The sequence below is a fragment of the Maniola jurtina genome, chromosome 10, assembly GCF_905333055.1.
Source record: "Maniola jurtina chromosome 10, ilManJurt1.1, whole genome shotgun sequence".
NCBI lineage: Eukaryota > Metazoa > Arthropoda > Insecta > Lepidoptera > Nymphalidae > Maniola > Maniola jurtina.
In genome coordinates this window covers 7,428,277-7,454,195 of record NC_060038.1, presented here as the reverse complement: position 1 = coordinate 7,454,195, position 25,919 = coordinate 7,428,277, and the positions used below count along the sequence as shown (strand labels likewise).

Below are 25,919 nucleotides of genomic sequence, written 5' to 3'. Positions count from 1 at the left end.
TTGTAAAAATCTTTATTTATTTAAATAATACTTAATACATCGGAGAACATAAATTCCTTAACCCGATCGTTCTGATAGCAACTTTTAAGAACTAAATACTTAATAAACGAAAATTATTTCTTCGGAGCAATAATGCCTTCTAGTTGTGCCTGAAAAGAAAGATGCAAAATTTAAATTAACAATTTTAGAACAATAAAAGGCTCGCCGTACTTCGCTCACACAAAGTACGGCGGCAGCGACTATAGACGGCAACAGCAAAACGTATAGGTTTACCATTTCCTCGGCAGGAAAGGCATTCCGAACCAGTGGTAGATAGATGTATTTGACGATTCAAAAGTACTTGTAAAAGTTTGATTGAATAAAATATTTTACTACAGAGCGTGACAACAGAGACGACCGCAGTAATGCGGCTCCTACACGCGTGTAGTGTGAAACGCCTTGATATACCTAGTTCCTTGTATTGCTTCTTGAATAAGTTTCCTTCGCACTTTGTGTGTGCTCCAGCAATGGCGCAAATGCAATTACGTATACGTCATGGCATAATTGTTTTAATATTTGAAAAGAGCAACCACCAAGTTTATTGCTGGTTCTTTTCAGTTGAAAGGGCTTTTCAAAAAAGCACTTAAAAGTTTATTTGAATAAAAATCTTTCTATTTCTATTCGTCCCAGGTTTTTAGTGACGCGCCGGAGACGAATGTTTGGGTGAGTAGGTATGTAGTTAATGGACTCGCCTGGAAACTAGAGCGGCGCCAAGCCGGCAGTGATGTAGATGTAGCGCCGCATATAGCTATCGCTCGCAGCAGAGAAGTTGGAGGCAAGGCGCGCAAATCAACATGGTAGTTAACTTACCTTTAGCTGCGCGTTAGTTTTCTTCAAGGCTAACAATTCTTCTTGGTGTCGTTTCTCTTCCGCCGCACGCAATTCGGCCGCGCGTCGCTCTAGCTGTTCAGTTTTCTGTTTTAACTCCATGCACTGTTTTTCCAAAGCGGAACGTTCGGTTTCCAACTTTGCTACTTGATCCATAAGGTCCGATTTACCTTGTTCTGACTGAATGGATAAAAGCCTTTTTAGAATCATTAAACTGCTTGGAAGATTAAGGAAAATATCTTCATATTTTGAAAAAATAAGAAACTGACTGACTGCTACATCAACGCACAGCTCAAAACGCTAGCTTAGAAACTTGAAAATTTTACTAGAGCCTCTATAAAGTATAAATAAACCCCATTACAGTAAGCATTTACACAAATCCAAGCGGGACAGTCCCTAGAAAAAACCTAAGTAGTCTTTATTTTCAAAATCTCAAGTCTTTTTTCAAAATTATCGTATGTGTGCGTGTCGTATTCCTTATTGCTGAGGGTCGCATGACCTCTTTCAATTAGTCACATTAGCATATTAGTTACTAATGGTAGGAGTTTTCTTGGAATAATAATGCGCTGGGTTCCTAGATCCTTCCGCAACAACACGAATAAGAGTATGAGATGTCGATTCTTGATTTTAACACTTAGTAATCGGGCTTAACGTGCTCTCATACCAAACTATGGATAAGAGTATTTAAAAGAACTTGAGTAGGTACCTAATCTTGATCAAACAAATGAACCAAGTCACCTGTAAAGCTTTTCGCATGCCGAATGCAATGGAACTGCAATACAGAGTTTGATACGCTTCCATAGTGATCCGCGCTTCATCGCGCACTCTCAGCAGAAGGAGGCCTCGTTCACCGCAGTTGATTGTTACCTGAGGGTTCAATCAGAAAATTATTAACAGGACGACGTTTGCGATAGGGTAGTCTTCTCGATTGGGCCGGTATTCTTGATATTGTAGTGATAATTAATTAAGTATGTAACTTAAAACTAAAGCTACGAGCCACGATCTTTGATAGGTATATATTATTGCGGCAGTGTATGATCTTTGTTACTTTTGATTGCCTTGCCTTCTACTGAAGCTTCTGTCTTCAGTAGAAGGCATGAGTGTTACATAATATGTAGGTAAGTAGGTACCTGTCGTATAAGTTCATCAAAGCACTGGGTATAAAGTTGTCGTCGAACGGGACATATTCCAGTTTCTCTTGCCTGCCGTTGTTGCAAGCGCGTGTCGAGCATCTCTTGAAGATTTATTACATCCAATCTGGTGGCTGGCGTCGATGATATCTACGTAACAAAAAAAATGTTAGGTAGATAGGTATACTTAAACCTTGAGATGCGATCCTTTGAAGACAAAATCTACCTAGAAGAATTATTCTCTTTTAGAGGTTGAAAAGTTGCGTTAAAGTAGGTATTAGCTTTACATACTTACTTTTTGAGTCCATATCTGTCCATCTTCTTCCCATTCTTTAGGAGGCAGAATGGCATTGAGAATTTCTTCGGTTTCCCGTTTGGCTTCAGTCGAAATACATGGTTGAGTAGCCGCTGCACCAGCCGCTGGCAATGTCTTACATATACAGAAGTTACAACTGATGATTTACTGCTTAGCTAACAGTTGACACTACCATCCTCATAGGTGTAAAGATAGTCAGAGCTACACCATACGCAACACCATGGCACCGCTTTGTTGAGAATTGTATTGGAAGCATTGGGTGTGCGACCGCGATGCGCGACACCATACACCAAGTCAATCGCGCGATACTGAAGTGCCGCGTTTCGTAGTCGCACGTCGCGGTCGCGTAGCTTAAAGTCTACCTATTAAAGTGAACTTTGTGGTGCACGACCTCTATGCGCCATGGCAATGGCAACACGTAAATGTCCAATGCTTTCCATACATTTCTAATTTTCTATACAAACTGGTGTCACATGTATTGTCGCGCATCTATTTCAAACTCTATTTCTAGAGAAATAGATAACACTTTAAGTAATAAGTGGTAATAAGGTATAGAAATGGTGGGTAGATATATATCAATAAAAATATAGTCAAATCTCTTCATAATGAAAGTCTACTTACAACTTTTTCTGGTTGCTTTGTAACTAATACGGGGTTATCATATCGAACTAGCGTTTCCTCCGTTGAAACGGTCGTCCTTTCTCCCATTTTTATGTTATTATTATTATTTTTAATTACTAAACACTGCTTATAGCAGATTTATCACAAAGCAAGATCTTTCAATAAATTCAAAATATTTATATCCATGACAATGACATTGTTACATGGCAACGGCTTGGCTAAGTTATTGACAGGTTTCCCTTATCCAAGTCAGATTAAAATAGGTTCTATCATAAAGGAACTATAATAACGATGATGGTTTCACCAAATAGAAAAGAAATCAAAGAGTTGATTTAACATGTACTTCATTTAATTAAACTAAAAACCATACATTTAAGCCAGTCTTACTATGCGTATCTTGCATTTAGATAACCGCAATCGAAGAATAGATTCAGTAGTATTGGTCCAAGATCCCAGTGCCACCAGACGTTCCTTATTTTCTGAGAAATAAAAAGCGTGGGATAGAGTAGTACTAGTGTGTTTTAATGTACGCATTTGCTAGCTTGTCCCTCGGGCCAATTTAAAGATATCAGTTGCTTAAGGAACGTAAAAACATTACTCACTTTTCTTAATGTCTGAGTACTAATTTTTATGTATATTTCCTGAGTATCATAATACAAAACTACTAGACTTAGACTATAAGTAAAATAAACTGTTTTTTTTTTGCGAGCTTTAAAGTGTCTGGTGGAAATTACCGCCGACAGGAAAGTGTCTGGCAGTATTGGATATTAATTATTAACGATATTCTGTAAAATATACATAAACATCAGCAGTCAGACTTTAAGAAAAGTGAGTAATTTTTTTTAAATAGGTACTTTCAGTAGGCAGTAGCTGATACTTATAAATTGGCCAACGGCACAAGCTAGCAGATATGACGTGTACGTTAATAGTAGGTACACACTAACACTACTCGATTACTACACTATTAAGAGCCTCGATAGCTCAAAGGTTGAGGAGCGGACTGAATTTCGAAAGGTCGGCGGTTTAAACCAAACCCGTTGCACTATTGTCGTACCCACTCCTGGCACAAGCTTTATGCTTAATTGGAGGGGAAAGGGGAGTATTAGTCACGATTAGCATGGTACATATTCTTAAAAAAAATTACAAAATTACTCTATCCCACACATTGATTCTCAGAAATAAGGGAAGGTCTGGTGGCAGTGGGATCTTACTCCAAAAGTAAATTGATATTGCCTTAAAATGGCAAGTAGGCCCTTAGTGTAAGATTTCAAGATAAACAGGGCACAGAAGTAACCCTAGCACGCTCTTCAGTGCTTTTCATACAAACGTAGTACGGTTCTCATTTGAATATTAAACAATCAAACTCAACAAAGTCTCAAACTCAATAAAATTTTGTAGTCTATGTGTGTGGTTTGTCAAATTTCCGTAAAAATGTTTAATTAAGTATAGTATTTATGTAAATCTTTGAGGAAGCTTTGAGGCCATGACTTCGCATGAAGAAATCACCTTACTTTAAACAATCGTGAGAGATTTCCATTATAAATAAAAATAGGTATATAAGAAGGCAGAATTCAGTGTCAACCGCGACGCCTTTGGGACAATCCCTGTGAAAAAGGACTCCGGATGGGTTCGAAACTAGTCAGGCTTACATCGACTAATCACGTGAGTAAAATCGGACACTTATTTATAAAGTCAAATTACATTTATCGCTCCATACTAAGATACATGAAAAATTTACGGTTGACAGGTTTTTGAAAAGTTACATTAAAATCACTGTGTCCTAAGTTTTCTTGTTAAAAACCTGTAACTGAATTATGTTCCTTCCATTGTCCCCATAAGTTATAATATTGGTAGGTTCAAAAGAAAAGTGAATAGGCTACTTCTAGGCAGGTCGGACCCACCTTAGGGTGCATGAGCTGCATTATCACCTATTGTCTGGTGTGATTGCTGGCAAGCGCAAGCCTTTATCATAAAAAAATTATGTCAAAGCACAACCTTTGCCTGTCCAATTCCATATTAAATGAGCTCACGTTACCTTGAAAAGGTACACAAGGGCCTCCATTTTTAATTTCATCAACCAGCAATATCATCCTTGTGTACTTATTGAGTATTGATTCTAGGAACAATTATCATATCTATCAGAGTTTCCACCTGTTGATTCAGAACTTAATAATTGTCTAATTGCATCAATCAACCACAAGTACTTAATACTATTGTGAGTCACTGCTTGAGCTTGAACTGGTGTCAGAAGACATGACTTCGACATCTTCCTGCGCGGGCGCGTCCTTGCTGCGCCCGTCGATGGCGACGGAGTTGCCGCCTCCCACCGACATGTGCAGCTCGCCGGATGGATGCCACGTGAACTGGTTTGTTGCCGATGCTGGAACTGAAGGATTTATATTCAACTAGCTGATCTCTCTTGATAGGATCATGATGAAGCCATCATCATTCTATCAATCCATTGCCGGCCCACTATTGAGCACAGATATCCTCTCAGAATGAGAAGGGTTAGGCACCATGCTGGCCAAGAGCAGAAAGGTACACTTAGCACCTCTGAGAACATTATGAGAGAACTCTTAGGTCTAGACCACACGACACAACTCAAAAGTGATGAAACTGCTTGAAACACATTACTAATTAATCATTAAACCGTTTTGCGGTAATTACGTGAAACTAGTTTCATCAAATTTGGCGTGCCTTTGCAAAATGAATGAACAACAATCCTATTCTGAGTTTTATTACATTTTTATCATGTGTCTGAAACGTGTTTCATTCTAATTGCGTTGCGCCATCTGTTCTGGGCCTTAGGGATGCAGGTTTCCACAATATTTTCCATTACCGTAAAAGCAAGTGATATTAATTAATAGTTTAAAACACATATAACTCCAGAGTTAGAGGCACATAACTGGAATCAAATCCACCTTAACTTGTATGGAATTTATAAAAAACATAGAAAGCCCACATGGTTAAGTAGAATAGACCCATTTTCTAGGCCCAGCAGTTTCAGCTACACATTCAATTGTCAGCTAGTTTATATTTTCATATACAATACTCTACATGGAAAATGATGAATAGGCAATGACTCATATTTTATAAGTACAACTTGAGGAAGTTTTTATTGACAAGAAATTTTAAGTCTTAGTATATAAGATACATCAGAATAAGATTTCTTGGATCATGTCCAAGGTGCATGTTATAACTATGCATTGGCAAAGAAGTTATCAAACTTAGTAGTTCTTGTAAATATAATTAAGGGAAAACCTAAATATTAGCATAGGAGTTTTATTTAAACAGATGATTAATAAACTGATTGATATATACCTCCTCCAGTGGTTATTCGATGCAGTTCGTTCAGTGTGGAGGGAGTGTGACCATTTAGTGGCAGATCACAGAGGCGGCCGAGCATACCCAGTCTCATCTCCAGATCTGTGGGGTAAGGACGTCTTGGATCTCCAGGCTGCCAGGACAGCGGTGCGCTCACTGCATTTGATGCACTTATCCTGAGTAAGTATGAAATATCTTGTTAGTAATGTGAACATTTTATTTTTGCATCACTGTATAAACAAATAAAATTCCTTCTTTAGACAATCCAAAATAGGGCTTTAGGTGGAAATTTAGTGGCTAATTTATTCTAAACAAAAATGACAGGCATAAATATATTGCTATCCCTTTCTTTTTAATGCTCCCTTGAAGAAAAAGATAGCATTTGATTTAGATCTGTCAATTTAGCTCAGTTCTTCATTCTATAAGTAAAATTTTGCATTTATTCATATTACTGTTCAAACCCCATCTGCCCTATGATGCTACTATCATTTTTACTCCTAGCACCAGATTTACACTTGAAAGAGGAAAAGGATTATTAATAAGGATTTTAACATGGCTAATGTTCTTTTTTTGAATTTCAAGTATTGCACAGGCATAGTAAAAGTATCCTGAAATTATTAAAGATTAAGGATCAATACCTGTGTGCATATTTAATCAGCTCTTCAGATGGTACTGGTCGTTTTCTGGATTTCACTATTGAAGCAAGTTTCTGTCGCGCTTGATATAAAGATGTGGCCAATATTTGCTCAGCATCTTTTAGCTGCCTTTGTAAATGGTGAATGTCCTGATCCTAAAAATATGTTAAGGTTTTATTAAAATCAAGTAATGAAGCTAGTGGTTAAGACATACGCCTTCTATCTAGGGGTTCGGAGGTTTGATTTTGGGCACACACCTGTAGCTGTTCACATTTACATTATTTTAAGAAATTAAATATTATGTGCTTTAACAATGTTCTCAAAGGTTGTGAAGTCTGCTAATCAGAATTTAGCTAGTGTGCTACTATGGCCAAAATCCCTTTCATTCTGAGACACCCATGGCCAGAAATAGGCCAATGATGGGTTGATGATAATGATCATGACGACCTACAATCAGCAAATAAATGATTTGATTTGAACAACATGGGAAAGTTTGGTTTGTAATTATGTAGTTAGTAGGTTTAAACAATAAGTGATTGGGATCAACCTTGTTGTCCACTTCAGCTTTAAGTTCATTCATTTTCTGTTGTATTGTGGCCTGTTCATCAGCTAAATCCAAGGTCTTTTTCAGTTCTGCGTCTTTTGATAGAAGCAATTCAGTCAGTTGTGCGTGGTCTGCCGCGGAGAGTTTTTGAGGCTTTGGGGCTATGGACACTTCTATTATCTCCCTGAAATACGATAGTACATTTCAAAAGCGTTTTATAACTACGGGGAAGTTGTTAGTTAGCAATAATAAGTATTAAACACATACTTAGCGATAAGTTCCATGTCGTCTATTATAGATAGTAGCCGGTCTTTGGTGCTCAAATGCGACGCCATGATTGGATTCACTTCATAAAAGAACTAAGTTTGGAATAAACATAAATAAAAATAGGCAAATGATTTAAAAGAAAAGCAGGCTATGGCTAAACTCGAAGCAAAGTGTTGTTCATTTGGAAATTGGAAGTTTTGACTTTTGATTAGCCTTTGTTTTGACGTTTTTGACATTGACATTTTTGACAGCATGACAATGCTGCCAACTTTAATGAAAGCGCTTAAAGTGGTTACGGGTAACTTTAGAAACAAGTTAAACATTGAGCTAAATAACCTTAGCATAAAGTTCTTTGCAGAAAATAGGAATAATAAGGTAGGACCTATATTTAACGCAGCAAATTGTCTTCTTTCATCAATGATCGAGATTCGAGACCTATAAAAGGTAGAAGTCATAAATTGCGAAGACCTTCTGGTTCTCACTAACCATTAAGATTCACTGTGTGAGATAGGTAGTCTTTATGTACCTACCCAATACCTTTTTTTGTATAGATATGTAACTTAATTATTGATGTACATAATAACTATTATATAGCAGGCTGCAGGTGGCTCTGGTAGGTATAACCTACGTCGTGGAAGCCATCATGGTAGAGTGTAGACTTAATGAGTAATTGCACTGTAACACCGGTAGGTGCATCTACTTACCTGTGCTACTTTACTTACCTACCAAAATGAAATTGTGTGAGCTTGAGATTAGTAGGTAATTCTTTTACCTAGTTACACTAGAAGCTCTTAGAAGTCATTGTACACACTTGATGCATAATATAATCCGGCATATAAGTAACATATTATAATAATAATTCTTCTAAGTATTAATACCTAACTACCTACTTAAAAATTCTTTGTAATCCGGTGACTGATGATGCCATAAAGTTGCTTAAAGACTAATTTAAATGTTCAGCTCAGACTGTAGCTACTAACAAGTACATTATCTACTCTAACAGGTATTGAAATGAGACAAAAATTCCTACTAAGCAATATTTAGTCAAATAGGTAGATAGATAAGTAGGTATCTTCTATGCACATTTCTGATCAGTTTTCATAAACTGCATAAAACAAATTAGCTTGATACCTACTTATATAATTACTAGGTAGGTACCTATCTAGGTAAATCTGATCCGTTTACTCCAACATTGCTCACGGCTCGCTCGCGGCATTAATTGCGAGTTCATTATTTAATATTCAACCGGTTTTTTGTACACGCGGTTGGTGCGTGATAGCGCATGCGCGGGGTGAGCGGAGGAGGGGCAAGGTGCAATCCATTACCCATGCGCCATGCTACGATCATGCGCTCCCCACGTGCTCGAGAGCCTTAACTTATGTAATACAAACAATGAATTAATATTTTTTTAGCCGGTTTCTCAATACATTTTTATGTTCACAGCTGTTGTAGTGCATTAAAATTGTAAATCGAAATAACCACATATAAAAAGATATAAAATTTAAAAAATGCCAGTTTCAAGTGTTTGGAAGTAGAATTATGAATGCAATTAAAATAATAATACTGAAATTTAAAAGCGCAAAGCTTCAAATGTTAAAGCCAATCCATACTAATATTATAAATGCGAAAGTGTGTCTGTCTGTCTGTCTGCTACGTTTTCACGGCCCAACCGCTGAACCGATTTTAATGAAATTTGGTACAGACATGGAATACATTCCGGGGAAGGACATAGGCTACTTTTTATCCCGGAAAATCAAAGAGTTCCCATGGGATCTAAAAAAATCGAAATCCACGCGGGCGAAGCCGCGGGCATCCCCTAGTTTTAAAATAAAGTTAATGTCATTGGTTATTCTTGCGACTCTCTATTTATATTTTGTGCTCGGTAATCAATGCTCCTCGCTAATATTCACCACAGCGTAGCGTGGAACAGTAAACCCACAACTTGTGTTTTATGTATGTCGACTTTAAAATTCTATCCTACTCGAAACTAACGAATTTTTTTATACTGATAAAAACTGTTGTAAAAATGAGTCTTTTTAAAGCAAAACACATAACAATAATTATTATAATTAGCTTGGAAGAGTTTAAATAGAATTGGATGTAGGCTAACTTATTTCATTAGCATGTGGTTGGAGTTTCTTTGTAGAGGGGGAGGGGACGAGGACAAGGCGCATTCGACTGCGCGCTAAACGCACCATAGTCCATACGGCATTCGGTTTCGTTCCAACTTCCAGTGCCAGTTTGGCAGTAGAGGTGAAATTGGCTCCTTTGCCAATCTAATGGAACAGCGTTCCTTCGGGCGCGTGTCACCGATCGTTCTACACAAATCAAACATTCGCCACAAGCGCGACAACTGTCGTAAACAACAAATTCTGCTACTGCTACTATGTTGTTTAAACGGATCATCGAAGGAAAGTCGATGTTGAACGAAGCGAAGGACAGCAGTAGATCTTCCGAGAAATGTTCTAGAAGGAAGTCGGAATGCGCTGGTTGTGGAGAACATTCTACGTAAGTTGAAGCTCCAAAGTTATCTTGTGGTCTTTGGCTTTGCCTTCACTGTACATTTATCTTCTTGCACTGTTATCTATTTTGTTTTGATTTATAATAATAGCTATATAATACCTATAATTGTAAACATATATCGCGTTGTGATAACAAAATAGGCATACCTAAGGACCTACAACGTTGAACTACACAATAATAATTTTATTAAGATACTTCAACATCGGTTCAATAACTTAAAATACTTTTCTGCATAGCATTTAAATCTTAATAATTATTACTCCTAGATTGTTAAAATGTTTACTTAGTTAAGAGAAGGTCATAGAGATCAATACGCAAAATTGAATGTAACAGCCTACCTACTAAGTAATACAATAATAGTTTTAAAATTAACATTATTGTGAAGTTATGTTAAAAATATTGATGCCCATTAAAAATTAAATAATTTCGTTTCAAATTTTTTTTTATATATTTATCTAATTTTAGTATTTGTTGTTCAAGTACAAGATATAATTATTGTAATTAGCTTCAAATTCAATCTCCACACTTAAATCCCCCCTCCCCCCCGCCATTTCATCAATTCTAAGGTGAAAATGGAAAAGTAGGTATGTCTCTCAAGCCTATGTAACGCAAGAAAAAAATATTTTACTTCGCATTCGGTTCTATGAGAGTCCATCTAAAACAAATATTTTATAATTTTGCATACAATATCCGGCTGAATAGAATAGAATAGAATAGATTTTTATTCAAATAAACTTTTACAAGTGCTTTTGAATCGTCAAATAATTTACCACTGGTTCGGAATGCCGTTCCTACCGAGAAGAACCAGCAAGAAACTCGGCGGTTGCTCTTTTCAATTGTTCATTTTACAATAATATTGAAGGCTATCAGTTTACATACTTACTATATAATAACGTTCAGTAATTAAGTTATAAGGCTCTGACAGACGAACGGACGGACGGACGGACAAATACAAATTCATTCAAGTAGACTCAAGAGACCTCGCTTCGCTTGGTCAATAACTTCTTACTATAATATAGAACACGTTGAAATTAAAAACCTTGCTTAAACTACGCAATTTTACCAAAAATGCTAATCTTCAGGTGATAATGTTAGGTATGTAATTACTAAGTGATTTTCACTTTTAATTCCACTTTGATCACTTGGGTGATTAAAGCAGAATATAACATAGGTATAAATACAAAAAGATTCTTGTCTACAGAATAAAATTCTATGGATATCGTAGTAACTTCGATGTCTAAATAAGAAATCAGCTCTTATTAGGCATGCTATACACAAGCTTGAAAAGTTATTGCACACTTAGGTTTAAAAAGTTATACCCAGGTAAGTATAGTAGGTAGGTACTCTTTCCTTCTTGTTTCAAAACCTTATCCTTCCACTTCTTCGTTTCTTCTTCCTTTGTTTCTTACAAGTTTTTTCTGCAAATACTGCGATGTGGACTTCGCTTTCAATTTATAATCTTCTTTTATTTTGTAGTTCTATGCAGATTTATATTTAATTCATTTAATATTGTCCTTTTTACATTAAATAAAACTTCGGCTTTGTTTTCTCATCACAATGACTGCACGAGTCACATATTGACCAATCAATATAAATTGCTCGTAATTAACATAATATACGACCACTAGTCTCGCGAACTTTGTATGTACCTACCTACTTATCTCTAAACCGTTGAAAATAATAACAAAGATTAGAGATTTCTATTAAAATTAATAATTTCCATTGATAAAATTGTGCCTGTGATTACAATTAACTCAGATTTGTTATGTCTTCTAATAATAATCGCAAATCACATCCGGGGGCTCGTCCCGCTAATGACCGAGAATCGGCATAACCGTGACGACACTTGTTTACTGACAATCTTGAGGTCACATCACCCAGAACTTTACTGATACCCTCTCATAATATGGATTTTCATATAAAGTATTTGTTGCAACAATACCACATCAGTTCGAGTTCATTCTTAACGCGTGCCAAACGAATGCAAGAATTAAGATTTGGCAGAAACATGTTAGTTACTCTTTATGGTATCTCATTATTCTAATAGCCACAGTCACTATCTTTACTAAATGAATAATACATTTTCAGTATATTGGAGGAGATGTTGAAGATGGTGCTGCTGGGAATCGTTCTGTGGGCGGGAGTGACATTTGGTGCTCACGTCGCTCCATATCCTCTCAATCTAATTTTGCCTTCAGGTATGTGACAAGGACTAAAGTTGCTAACTAAAGTTGCTTTTTTAATTTTTCGTTCCTAAATAAATTCTTTGTTACAGATATAAGTCACCCACCACCAATGTACGACTACCCATTCCCAAGTGCACAAATGTTGAAGAGATTGCCCCCAGTGACCGCTCTGCATACAAATAAGTCGATTAGCTTAAGTAAGCTTTCAATTTCAATGCTCGAACGCTTGGAAGAAAACTTAGATGCATCAGGGATAAAGCCAATGCCTGGTTCTGCGGCCCAGGGTCTTGCTATTCAAGGCTATCCTTCTACTGATGCAATGAAGTATGAGAAATCATCAATGACAATCACAAAGGCATCGCAAAACCTAGTTTGGACAAGATGTTCAAGGTAACATTCTTTCTAACATAAACAATTAAGTCCATATTGTCCACAGAGTCATGACTTCCTTTTATCTAAATTATGTCGTCACTAATAAACATTTACTGTCTTATTAAAGTTCATATTACCATTCAGATACGGCTTGGCAACGGATGAGTGTGCAAGCTTTATAAGCACATTGAATTTACGCGAAACTGACTACGGTGGCGAATGTGCACAACTGGAAAGGTTTACATGCCGGACAACCAAAATGTCATCGAGATATCGTACGTTCGATGGTTCTTGTAACAATCCTGTACGATCTTCTTGGGGACAAGCTCTTACTGGTTATAAGCGACTATTGCATCCCAGATACTCCGATGGCATTGAGGAGGTAACCTTTTACTATTCCTAATAAATTGTCAAGAATTACATAATCTTCTAAATTCTTATACTTGCTTAAACCTGCATATCTTTTTATTTTCTTGCAGCCTCGTCGTGCTCTTAGCCACAATGAATTACCATCGGCTCGCTTAGTAAGCACAGTATTAGCAAACAATTTGGATGTGCCTAACAACAAAAAAACCATTGCTCTGCCTGTTTGGAGTCAGTTCATTTTCCATGATTTGGTGCATACGCCTGTTCGTAAGACAAGTGAGTATTTTTGGAATGGTTTCTATAAACCCTGTATATTTTATCGTATCGTCGATAGTAAGGAAAATTTTAATGTTTTGCCCACAGTTCATACTGACCGAATCATCAGTTGTTGCGACAGCTCGGGATATAATCTTAGTCCTCGCTATTTGCATCCCAGCTGTATGCACATCTCAGTACCCGACCTAGATCCTTTCTACAAGGATCAATATGTTACTTGTATGGACTACACACGCTCTGTCACAACTTTTCGTGGAGACTGCACCTTTGGCGCTGCTGAACAGGTAAAACGGCATTTTGTTTCTATTTAAAATATAAAAATGTAAACAGAGGTAGGGACCTATAATACTTAGGTATTAGATACAAATAGTTTTTTTATCTTTTTGTGTTCTCATTTATTTCATCGTCCAGTTACAGTTTTTTAAAAAAGGACTACGCTCACACTACGAAATTTAAATAGGTATATGTATTACGTGCATCATCATATAAGTAGAGAGATGTTTATCGATGTAACTAAATTATATTCACTTATTTTAATATAAGGTGGTTATATTTATATGCCCCTTACAAATTGTTTAATATAATTGTTGTGGTTAAAATAATCGAATCTCATATGCATCATAATATTATAATAATAAATTGTAATGCACAGTCATGATAGTACATCGTTTATGATGTGAGTCGGTATTCAATACGCAATTGCAGGGCCTGTTGTTGCCTTACAATTATAACCCGTATCTTTGTTTTTATATAGATTCATTCAACTCGAAAATAAATTACAGAAATGAAAACGAATGTCTTAAACTAAGTAAAATATATGTATACTTAAGTATATAAATAATATATACTGCCTATATAAAACGGTTTAATAGAGTATGTGTGACTACTAACTAATGAATAATTTAGATAAAGTCTTATCGTTATCTTGTCACGAATAACTTAGACAGTTAGAATCATTATCTGGGAACAACTAATTTGCACCTAGCTGTAGTAGCTAGGAGTATAGGTATGTGTCCTAGTCGTGACAAGGCATATCAATCGGTTGCGATTGTAAACCATCGTTGGGTCTAAATCGGTTAACAGTCGAACTGGATAGGTAACTGACTTTGGAGGCCCGAATTTCGCATTTTCGTTTCCTCCATGCCTCAGAGTTTCAGGTTATTAAATTATAAATCCTGATAGTAGGTAACATAAAATCAAAGAATCAAAATCTTGTTCTCAATCAGAATCTTGTTCTCAATCAAAATCTTGCTCTCTTAGTCGATCTGGAAACTTACTGCATTATTATCCTAAAAAACTTCTACTACAGACAGATAGCTGAAGTCCAAAGACATTTACTTATACCTGATAGGTGGCGTTACAGTAGTGGCGTTTTCGAAACGGATCGACATTGCGTTTCCGTAAACACAATAATTATACTATGTAAATATATTGTCCCATTGATTTCCTGCAATACAATTCTTATTGCTTATTGTACCTATCTTCTGTCGTAGTCTTTATTAGAATAAAATATATTGGCGTTAACAATATTAGGTACCTATCTAATTTGATTTTTGCGATACCGATCTCACTGTGCTGTGGTTTTAATTGATAAAACTATAGAATATACTGTAAGAAACTGGAAGAAGCAAAAAAAAATATATTTAAATAAATACCTAGGTATTATTCGTTCGCATAGTGCCTAGCTAACTATTTAATAGATATTTTACAAATTCAAAACGATATTCCTACGCAATTCTTACCTACGTAACAAGTGCACATGGACACGCAATAAGTGCTCTAAGGTTAAAAATAGATGATTTATATCTTGAGCAAAAAGGGAACAGACCTTAGCAGTAGGGTCTAACCAGTTTCAACTGGTCTTCTAAATTTAGCACTAAGTACTAGCCTTATCTAAGTATCTACTATATTATTATTCCTTTATCCATGTTTTGTGGCTAAATTTTGCCGGACAACCCCGCTGTAATCTACTCTACTAAGTATCATATTGTATCATTCATAAAAATTCCGTTTTATCAAAAAAACAGATACCTACCTTTGTGATACCTCCAGATTCAAGCGGCCGGATTTTAGACTAGTTGTTAGATTTGTTAACCCCCGACCCAAAACGAGAGGTGTTATAAGTTTGACGTGTGTATCTGTATATCTGTCTGGGGCATCGTAGCGCCTACACGAATGAACCGATTTAAATTTTGTTTTTTTTTTTGTTTGAAAGGTGGCTTGATCGAGAGTGTTCTTAGCTATACTAATCCAAGAAAATCGGTTCAGCCGTTTGAAAGTTATCAGCTCTCTTCTAGTTACTGTAACCTTCACTTGTCGGGGGTATTATAAATTTTTAATTTACACTTGTTAGTACATCGGTGACATAACTCGGTCGAATTGTATCGCATCGCATCGCTCTATTAGGAGGTAAACGTAGGTATAGTCTAAATCGCGAACCGACGCGATATCGCTCGCATCGCATCACACGATGAGTAAAGTCCCTAAATTCGATTTGTACCTATTGTTTTCTCCAGATGAATCAAGCGACGCATTTCATGGATGGCTCTCACATCTACGGTTCCAACGGTCGCGACGCTGCAGCTCTGCGAGAGTTGACCGGCGGCTTGTTGAAGACCTCTTACATTGAAAATGAGGAATTGCTTCCTTTGGCAACAAACCCTACCGAGAAGTGTCTTCTTGATAACAAATCTGATGCCTGCTTTAGCACTGGTAAGATCAATAATTTCTTACTTACTTTCTTTTCTTTTTAGTTAAGTGTTCAAACCAAAAAATTATAACAATAAGAAGAAAAAGATAAAAAACCGGCCAAGTGCGAGTCGGACTCACACATGAAGGGTTCCGCGCCATCGTACAAGAAATCTCAACCCATTATAATAAAAATTGCCAAGTTAATGGCGGACTACGCCATCTATGTGTGAATTAATAAAAAATTTCCGTGATCACATTTTTTTTGTGATGTACCTAGGCATAAATTCGCGGTTTTCAGTTTTTTTTCTTTATTTGTGCTATAAGACTTACCAGTCAACTTTCATGATTCTCTGTAATATTGGTACCTACCGTCAAAAAAAGCCTAAGGCATGGTCATCATCACTTACCTTACTTTTAAGTGTGATTATTATCTATTGATAGTTTTAAACGCAAACCTTTTACATTTTATATTATATTATACCTACTTAGTTAAAAAATTATTGCTCTCTGATTGTTAGTAGGTATATTGACGTTTATAAAGTAAATTCACTTTGTTCTTCTGTGCAGGTGACATTCGTGCGAACATGCATCCGTGGCTAACCAGCCTCCACTCCCTATGGGTCAGAGAACACAATCGTGTGGCCAGAACGTTGGCGTCACTGAATCCCGGCTGGAACTCTGACAAGCTGTATCATGAAGCGCGAAGGATAGTTGTGGCAGAACTGCAACATATTACTTACAAGCATTGGATGCCTGCGCTTACTGGTAAGTTGTGGTTTTCCCTTTGATTCTGATAGGCATCCACATCTTGGCACAGATCTTTTGTGTAGGGTTTTCACACGCCACGGTCTTGCACCGCCTAAATCCAACGGCTCCCTGCAACTTATTTCATTTTGTCTGTCCACCCCTAGTAGGTATAGGAGTCTTCCAACGTTGCACTTTCCTGTACGAGGTTAACATTCCAACACTATAGGACCCCAACGTCTGTCTGTTTTTCGAACTATGTGTCCTGCCCATTGCAACTTCAGCTTCGCAACCCGCTGAGCTAGGTATGTCGGTTACTCAGATTTTTTTAAGGATCTTCTCATTCCTGATTTGGAATCCATCTCCATATAAACTGCGAGTTCCAATTTCTCAATTCTGATGCTGCAGGTGTAAGGTCCACATAAACCGTAAGGATGGAGGATCTATCATAATTACAAATTGATAATTATGTACTATCTTTAGCTTATGTAAATTATGTGGCTTTTGAGGTAATAATATTTCCATGAATGTGGAGGAAGATTTCATCAGGAAATCTAGACGAGTGCTATAAAGGACAACCAAGAAATTAGTTAGAAAGATCAGTTTATTATCTTGCTACATACCAGTTAATTTGAGCTTCAATTAATTATTTGTGACACTTTATTTTTCCGAGTAAAAGACTTAGGACAATCTAGGCAATTAAAATGACTCCGTAGTCTATTAAGTAGGTACCTACCGAGTAAAATAACACTCTTTCGTTTCGTGATCATGAGAATAACACCGCGTGATTGTCGCTTACTCATATTAACTTATTTGTTTTATGCAATGCATTCGTGTGTATTTTGTACATTACCTACTAAGTACCTACAACACAGAGCATAACTTCGGAACATGGTTGAATTTATGCTTAGGTACTTTGTATTTGGACGTGGGTAGCTACGAGTTAATGTAATGCGACTCTTCAAGTGCATCATTATTCTAAAAAGTTATAAGTATGTAGCAGCAAGAGCAAGGAATTATAGTATTTAGTTGTTAGTATCTTAAAGATTGTATTTGTATAATAGGTAACTTTAAATAAATTTTGATTGCTTCAGGTAAAGCATTGGACGAGATGTACGACAGTTATGACATCGGCTACAACTCGGACATTGATCCCACAGTCACCAACTCCTTCGCAAGCGCCGCATTTCACTTCGTGAATAGTTTGCTCGACCAAGACATCGAAGTTGTGGACGAGAACAATAACGTAACCGCACACCGTCTGAAGAATAACTACTTCAAACCCGAACTGCTTACTGAGAAAAAGGGCCTTGAGAATATTCTTAGAGGAATGGTTAATCAGAAAAGCCAGAAACTGGACTTAAACTATGACGACGATGTAAGTTTTAGTACCTAGTTGTTATTTTCATTTGTATAGTAAACTGATATCTTAAACCTACATTAGTGCGCGCAAAACACGTACCTAGTCCAATCTGAAGTTGCACCAAGACGGGTTGTGTAGGGACAACAAATGTCCAGCTGAGATCTGTTTTTGACTTCGTTTTCACAATGAACTAACTACCTACCTATATAACTATGTGTAACATCATATTAGGTACTAGCTGATGCCCGCGACTTCGTTCGCGTGGATGTAGGTTCTTTAAAATCCCGTGGGGACTCCTTCATTATCCGGAATAAAAAGTAGCTATCAAGGCTATAATCTATCTCCATTCCAATTTTAGCCAAATCCGCCCGTACTTTTTGCGTGAAAGAGTAACAAACATTCATACATACATACAAACTTTCGCGTTTATAATATTAGTAGGGTAACTATATCAGTATATGACTATAGATAGTGGGTAATACGTCGTGTATAAGTAATGAAATAAGTAAATAATATACGTACAATTAATTTATGTACCTACATGATCCGCCGTGTTTACAAATAAAAAGCAGTCTTGCGTTTATTGTTATCTAATTTACCTACGTAAGTTTGTCGTGTGGGTGCGATAGCTCTAATTACGTAGTCCTGAGGAATATTATTATTTACCTACTCGTATAGCATTCGTATATGGGATAGGTAAATACGAATAGACTAATTATACGAATTATTATTCTTGTGACATAATGACCTGCCTAGTTGCACTATAATAGGTAAAAGGTAAATTTTCTCTTTTTGACCTTTCACTATAGATCCTAACTCTTCGGCTTTGCTGTATTAATTATGAAGCTAGGTAGGTATCCATCCCTTCACAGAGTTTTCTATTGCTATAGAAAATATAGAATTTATAGGACAGTTCCAAGACACTTGCGCTGTTTACCTACTGCAGAAGTGAGAACTGCAGTCTCCCTCCACTTGTCACAATATAATACGCCGCGAATGTAATTATGTATTATATAAAATATATTATATATATGTAATTATATATTATATATTATGTAAAATATATTATTTGTTGTAGCTCCGTCAGCATTGGCTGGGCGGTCTAGACGTGATGGCGGTGGACATCCAACGCGGGCGTGACCACGGCCTGCCCGGCTACGCTCACTACCGCGCTCTGTGCGGCCTGCCTCTACCCACTACCTTCGCGCAGCTCGCAGACGTCATACCGCAGGAGGTAAGAAACCTATATTTCTAGGTCCTCCGTGCTGTGGTAGACATCCTACCATAGAACTGCGAGAAACTGTAAACGTTGGCATCCTTATGTGGTCGACATCCAATCTACTCGCACCAATCGCTAAGGCGTGGAATGCCCTTCCGGCATCAGTGTTTCCTGCCACGTAGGTATAATCGAAACACCTTCAAAGCAGAAGTCAAGTCCAACCGAGAACTCTTCGTCATTTTATTAAGCAAGATTGTCGCCAAGCGCAAGTCTATCTTGTAGTAATAAAAAAAACAAGCCCCTAGTTTAATTTTCCACATCTAGAAAACTGATTTTCGTAAACGCAAAAGAATTCTAGTCACAGTATTCCTATTTTTTATCATCTTAAAAATAAAATAGAAGAAGAAATGAAAAGCAAAAAAATATTGTAATATCCATAAATAGTTTTACGCGTCATTCTGCGTCGGACCAGCTGTAGGATGTTATTAGATATCCATGCAATGATACTTGTGTCTTGAGCTTTAAAGTTTTGGAGTTCTTGATAATAATCAAAGTAAGCAAAAATGTCAATCTTATGTAAAAATAATTTGGTTGCAGGTTATCGACAAATTGTCCGAATTATACGAGCATCCCAGTGATATCGATTTAGTGGTGGGAGTGATGGCGGAATACCCTCTCGACGGCTCCCTGTTGGGACCCACTGCTACTTGTTTCATTAGTAAGTTTCTCATGGATTCATTACTTCAGGAATATTTTGGCATCTGAAAAAAAATTATGATTTCGGTGGAAAACTTTTTTGAAACTTTTTTATAGTAGCTGATATCCATCCACGTTTTTAAAAATCGTGAGGTAACACTGATTTTCCGAGATAAAAATTATCCTATGTCACTTTCCACGTCTTTATCTATATCCATGCGAAAAATCAAAAATTGACAAACTAACAAACAAAGGGATTTCCCTTTATTTAGTAATATCTACCATATTATTATAAATGCGAAACTACTAGTACTATATAAAATAGTGTATGCCTGCGTTTTCGAAATAATGCCCGTTATTAACATTACCAAAACCAGAACAGCCTTTTAAAAATTTGTCCGCCTGCTTGTACTAAAGAAAACCTAAATCAAACACCTAAAAAAAAACAAGTTTCTAATAATACAAACTATACAGAATAAAATAAATACAAACTTAATAACCGTTATCTTATTTCAGAGGAGCAACTGTGGCGCACGCGCGGCGGCGACCGTTACTTCTACTCGCACGCCGGCGAAGCGGGCAGCTTCTCCAAGAGACAGCTGGTTGAGCTGCGGCGCACGTCGCTGTCCAGATTGCTCTGCGACAACACCGACATCACTAGCGTGCAAAAGGACGTGTTCCAACCGCCTTCTGAAAGGTGAGGAGTAAATCTTTAGTCAGTTTTGGACATGACCGTCCATCGGTATCTCACTCGGTAGACGTTCACTGCTAGGCTACTAAGTCTCTGGCAACGAATTTCATAGTACATGGTCTTGTGTAGCTTGTAGGTATTATATTGTTTCAATCATCCTCCCCTCTTTCCTTGAGTATCGGATTCTAGTAGATATGTGTGATCAAAGTTGGAGCAGTATTTAAACCTATCTGAGAATCTATCAGAACTGAGTACAAAACTTATCCTGTTCAACTGTGCAAGATTTTTTCAATCGATTTTGTGATTTTTTCGTGCCATCAAATAAAAAATTATTCTTTACGGAAAAGATTTTCTCTTGCAATTTTACATCTTTATTTGAATTGTCGGTGAGAAATAAGTTTGTTTCTTTTTATCCATAGTAACCCGATCGTGTCGTGCGAAGAAATCAAAAAGGTGAACCTCGATGCGTGGCAGGATCCGTCCCAGCAACCCGACATCCTCACTCGCACAAACAAATGGATCAAGAACAAAGTGGGCAGTGTCGGCAATTCTACTAAATAGACTGTTATGTAGTTCCGCTTTAAATTAATTTAGTATTTATGTGCAGCTATGATTTCTTGATCTGCGGTGTTCATTATTGTTGGTACTCAAAAGTTTCCATGCAATTCATGCCAGTATGAATGAGATACACATGAGTCGAACAAAATGTGGATGTTTCGGCAGTAACTTGTTGAGCTCCAAATTTAGAGTTAAAGGTTATCAATGTAATCAAAGACGCACGTACTCATTGATGTCACAATAAATATAGGTATTTTATGAATTATTGTGTTAGTTTCGGTGAAGTAGTTTTTTCCAGAATGTTACAATGTATGTAATGTACAATGTGTAATGGTACAATGATTAGGTAAATTGTGACGTGCTTTCATAGTTCAACAAGTATTAAGTATATTGTAGTGTTTTAGTTGCGATAAGCAAATCGTAATTGTTTATGTAATGAATACAAATACCTAATAATGTGTTATTTATAATGATGAAGTTTCAGAAATCTTAACAGCGTAGGTAATTTTATTGCTTAAGTAGGTACTTACATATTTATAACTAGTTTAAAATTACTCAGTATCTTCGACATTAATTAGCACCGCAGTTTCGAAATCGTGAGTCGAGTGATTCAGTATTGTGGTTGATTAGAATTTATTTAGCTTTTAAGATTATACCTAACCACGTTTATCATATTTTGGGCTTATCCAACAATCCGAAGTAGAATATCTACTTCTACTAAGTAAATTTTTGCTTTTATACTTCTTTAATAAAGTCTTAAACGTTTATTTTTGAGGTGAAAATGATAAGGATCCTTTTGAATTTTTGGATTGGCCCAAAATGTGGTCAAGTCCGTATTGAATGCGTACGGACGCCATGTTCTACAGTGGCTGTGATAACGTGGATTATCCACTTCAATGATGGTAGTCGAAAGACGTGCTAGAGATACTAAAGACCCATATGTTAAAAGGTCTTTAGACTTAATATGCTGCGAATAACCGTCTCCGACTAATTTTAATGCATTTGAAGTTTCTAGATCATAGTTTTAGGGATAAAAATATAATCCGTATATTAAAGTGGATCGGCAAGTGACACGAAGAATTATTGTATTCAAAAGTATTTTGATTTTGTAGTCTTATAATGGAGAAACATATAGACGTTGGAAAGTTATCATATTGAAATATATAAAATACCTACTGTGTAGTCAAGAATAAAGAAGAATGGCAACGACAGTTCCTAGAACATTGATGTAGGAATAAGCTTTGTACAGTTTACGACAGGTCGAGATGGCAATGCGGGTATGAAGCGGGGGACGCCCCGCACACCCGCACTGTCCCGCACCAGGCTAGCGCGGAGGCTGTGCGGGTGTGCTGGCGTCCCCTGCCTCATACCCCGATTGCCATGTCGATCTGTCGTGAACTGTACATGATTCGATAAAATCAAAAGTAGGTCCTGTAGGTTATTGAAAAAAAAAGACGATCAAAATGTTTACGAAATTGATGTGATTTTACTTACACTTTGAAAGTGGACACAACTGATTTCAATGAAATTATCTTCGAGGTTTTGTTCTCTGTTGGTTATTTTTTAACTTTTTACTGTGTTATCTATACTTAGTTTTTCTTTTACAAAATAACTATTAAAATGAAAATCAGTCGTAAAAGTATTTGTCAAAGTCCAGATATCGCACATTTTATTGCATAGAATATGTGTTGCCATCGCCATATTACCAAAGACTGGATTGCAATTAATGATCAATGTATAATAATTTTAGGGCACCGTGTCGGTTTCTATTCTGGAAAAGCGGCGCGTTGCGCGTCGCGTCGCATTCGAAAGCGTTCTTGCAAAATCCGCTACATATTTTTTGATTTTCATTTTTGATGTAATTTTGTTTGGTTTCAAAATTCAAAATGCGTGCGTACATGTAGAAACCCGTTCTTTAGTTTTTTTTTCTCTCTCGTCGGGCTTTACAAAGATTAGCCAATGTCAAGTTTGTAGTTATTCCACACCAGTGAAACACAAAACCCGACCACTTTTAACGAAAAAAAAAAAACACTCCAAAAAGGCAGAGCACGCGCGCCAGCAAATACCAACACAGACGATTGACGAAGTCCGTTCTTTAGTTTAGTAGGTATGTGTGCTAGTTCAAGAGAATCTTTTTAGCTGTGTGATTTTGGTCTAAAAGTAAAGAATATTTTTTCAAAAAATTAGGTTTCAAAGAGTCTCCTGAAAACTTGTGATTTTCTACATAGCGGAATTTGTTGGGATATTTTGAATTTATAGGAAAAATATCAGTAAAAAGAAAAGCTTGGACGTCCTGTTTGAGATATATATTTGAAGTGAGATAAAAGTCATCGAACGTAAAAAACAAAAAGGATTTTAGAAAAAGAATAAGAATATATTTAAATATAAACAATTTAGTTTACAGCCAGTTCCAACATCCCCCTTTAAACTAAATTGTCTTACAAAAAAAACTTAACATAACATATTAACACACAGAAAAAAAAAAAAAAAAACTAACTAAGACCTAAACTACCTATAATTCTACTAGTTGCGATAGGCCCAAGTGGTTTGGTAAGAATATCTGCGGGTGTATCACAACTTTTCATATAGTCTAAAATAATTGTATTATTACTAACTTTTTCTCGTATAAAATGAAAACGAGTGTCAATATGCTTCGTCCTGCTATGGTGCACAGGATTGTGAGCTAAGTTTAGTGCACTCTGACTATCTGACAATATCTTAATTGTAGATATCTTACCGGTAATATCCTCTATAAATTTACGTAAATAACAGGCTTCTTTAGTTGCTGCAGTAAGAGCCATGTACTCAGCTTCAGTGGATGACAGAGCAACAGTTGGTTGTTTCTTTGATTCCCAAGACACTGGTCCACCAGCTAATTTAAAGACATAGCCCGTGTAAGACTTTCTGTCAATTGGACAATTTGCCCAATCAGCATCTGCATACCCTGTTAACGGCTTTCCAGTTTTCCTATATATTAAGGAATACTCTAGTGTACCCTTCAAATATTGAAGAATCCTTTTTGCTGCTTTCCAATGTTCCGTTGAAAAACACGTATTGAATTGGCTTAAGTAGCTCGTTGCAAATGCTATATCAGGACGTGTATTGACTGCCAAGAACATAAGGCATCCTATTAGATTTCTGTAAGGCAGCAGCAATGACTCACCACTAACGTTTCGTTCTAATTTGTTGTGAGCTAAAGGAGTACTAGCCGACTTGCATTCACTCATATTAAATTTGTCCAATATGGACAATATATAATTAGATTGACTAACTTTTATGTAATTTTGATTCCTTTCTATTTGTAATCCTAAATATGACTTCAAATTGCCAAGATCTTTCAAACTAAAATATCTTGACAAGTCATTTTTAACAATGTCAAACGTCACGTCAGAATTATAAAAAACAATTATGTCATCCACGTAGACACCCAAAATAACAAATTCATCACCAAAAAGTTTCGTAAATACACAAGGCTCCGAAGAAGTTCCTACAAAACCTATTTTTGAAAGGACTTCATTCAATTTTTTGTTCCAAGCACGAGGTGCCTGTTTGAGACCATATAGAGATTTTCGAAGCCGGCAAACCCTGTCTTCTTGGCCTTTCACACAAAAACCAAGAGGTTGTTCCATAAATACTTCTTCTTCCAAATCTCCATAAAGAAATGCTGTATCAACATCCAAATGTCTCATTTTAAGATTTTCTTCTGCTGCCAATGCAAACAAAGTACGCAGGGAAGAATGACGAATCACAGGCGCAAACGTCTCATGATAATCTATATCTCTTGTTTGATTAAAACCTTTGACCACTAGCCTTGCCTTATACTTGGTTATATTGCCATAAGCATCCTTCTTATGCTTATAAACCCATTTGCAGGGAATAACTTTTTTATTTGGTCTGTCTACTAACTCCCAGGTATTTAACTTCATTAGTGAATTGTATTCATCAGTCATTGCTAAATCCCATTTTTTACCATCTTCTGAATGTACCGCTTCAGAATAGTTTGTTGGTTCACCTGAATCAACATCAGTAGAGACGTGATAAATTAAAAAATCAGGTGGCTTTCTATTTCTAGATGGGTATCTGGGTTCATTACTTACTTGCGTTTGTTCAATACAAAGAGACTCTTTATCCATGTTCACAGGAACAGATGATTCTCCTTCTGGACTACAACAATCAACACAATCATAAAATTGATCATCATCAGGTTCAGTATGTTCTTCGAATAGTAATACTGACTCCGTATTTTGAACTATAGGTTTTGATGCATTTTCCTTTAAATTTGTAAAACAATTCTCAAAAAAATTTGCATCTCTTGACTTAATAATACGTCTTGGATTTGCAGGATCCCGAAAAACATAAGTATTAGGATCTTCCAAGTAGCCAACGAAAATTGCTTCCTCTGCTTTTAAATCTAGTTTCCTTCTATTACATGAAGGTATATGTACTAGAGCTCGACATCCAAATACTCTTAAGTGACTTAGATCACTTTGTCGACCACTCCACTTATCATAAGGTATTTTGCCACTCAAA

General features: G+C 36.6%; 3 protein-coding genes across 6 annotated transcripts; 1 reads left to right on the top strand and 2 right to left on the bottom strand.

The window, feature by feature from the left end:
- LOC123868822 (putative inner dynein arm light chain, axonemal) lies at positions 1–3,112 on the bottom strand. Its single transcript, XM_045911471.1, has 6 exons — positions 2,935–3,112; positions 2,293–2,427; positions 1,998–2,147; positions 1,606–1,734; positions 850–1,047; positions 1–149 (listed from the first exon to the last, which is right to left on the bottom strand). Exons 1-6 carry the CDS (start codon positions 3,019–3,021, stop codon positions 114–116), a joined length of 735 nt encoding a protein of 244 aa, XP_045767427.1. The 5' UTR covers positions 3,022–3,112; the 3' UTR covers positions 1–113.
- A 149-nt stretch (positions 3,113–3,261) lies between these two features.
- LOC123868821 (mediator of RNA polymerase II transcription subunit 4) lies at positions 3,262–8,024 on the bottom strand. Its single transcript, XM_045911470.1, has 5 exons — positions 7,705–8,024; positions 7,441–7,621; positions 6,897–7,048; positions 6,256–6,434; positions 3,262–5,320 (listed from the first exon to the last, which is right to left on the bottom strand). The coding sequence occupies exons 1-5, from the start codon at positions 7,770–7,772 to the stop codon at positions 5,145–5,147; spliced, it is 756 nt and encodes a 251-aa protein (XP_045767426.1). The 5' UTR covers positions 7,773–8,024; the 3' UTR covers positions 3,262–5,144.
- Positions 6,372–23,564, top strand: LOC123868815 (peroxidase-like). Of its 4 annotated transcripts, none has more exons than XM_045911459.1 (13): positions 6,372–6,436; positions 12,314–12,425; positions 12,503–12,803; positions 12,930–13,167; positions 13,265–13,427; positions 13,515–13,711; positions 15,944–16,139; positions 16,686–16,883; positions 17,957–18,240; positions 19,304–19,459; positions 20,042–20,162; positions 20,657–20,837; positions 21,251–23,564. In XM_045911459.1, the coding sequence occupies exons 2-13, from the start codon at positions 12,329–12,331 to the stop codon at positions 21,390–21,392; spliced, it is 2,274 nt and encodes a 757-aa protein (XP_045767415.1). In that variant the 5' UTR covers positions 6,372–6,436; positions 12,314–12,328; the 3' UTR covers positions 21,393–23,564. The 4 variants fall into 4 exon arrangements, with proteins under 4 accessions (XP_045767415.1, XP_045767413.1, XP_045767414.1 ...); XM_045911457.1 differs by lacking the exon at positions 6,372–6,436 and adding an exon at positions 9,784–10,212 and having other exon boundaries at positions 12,316–12,425; XM_045911458.1 differs by lacking the exon at positions 6,372–6,436 and adding an exon at positions 12,097–12,237 and having other exon boundaries at positions 12,316–12,425.
- Positions 23,565–25,919: the final 2,355 nt, after the last annotated feature.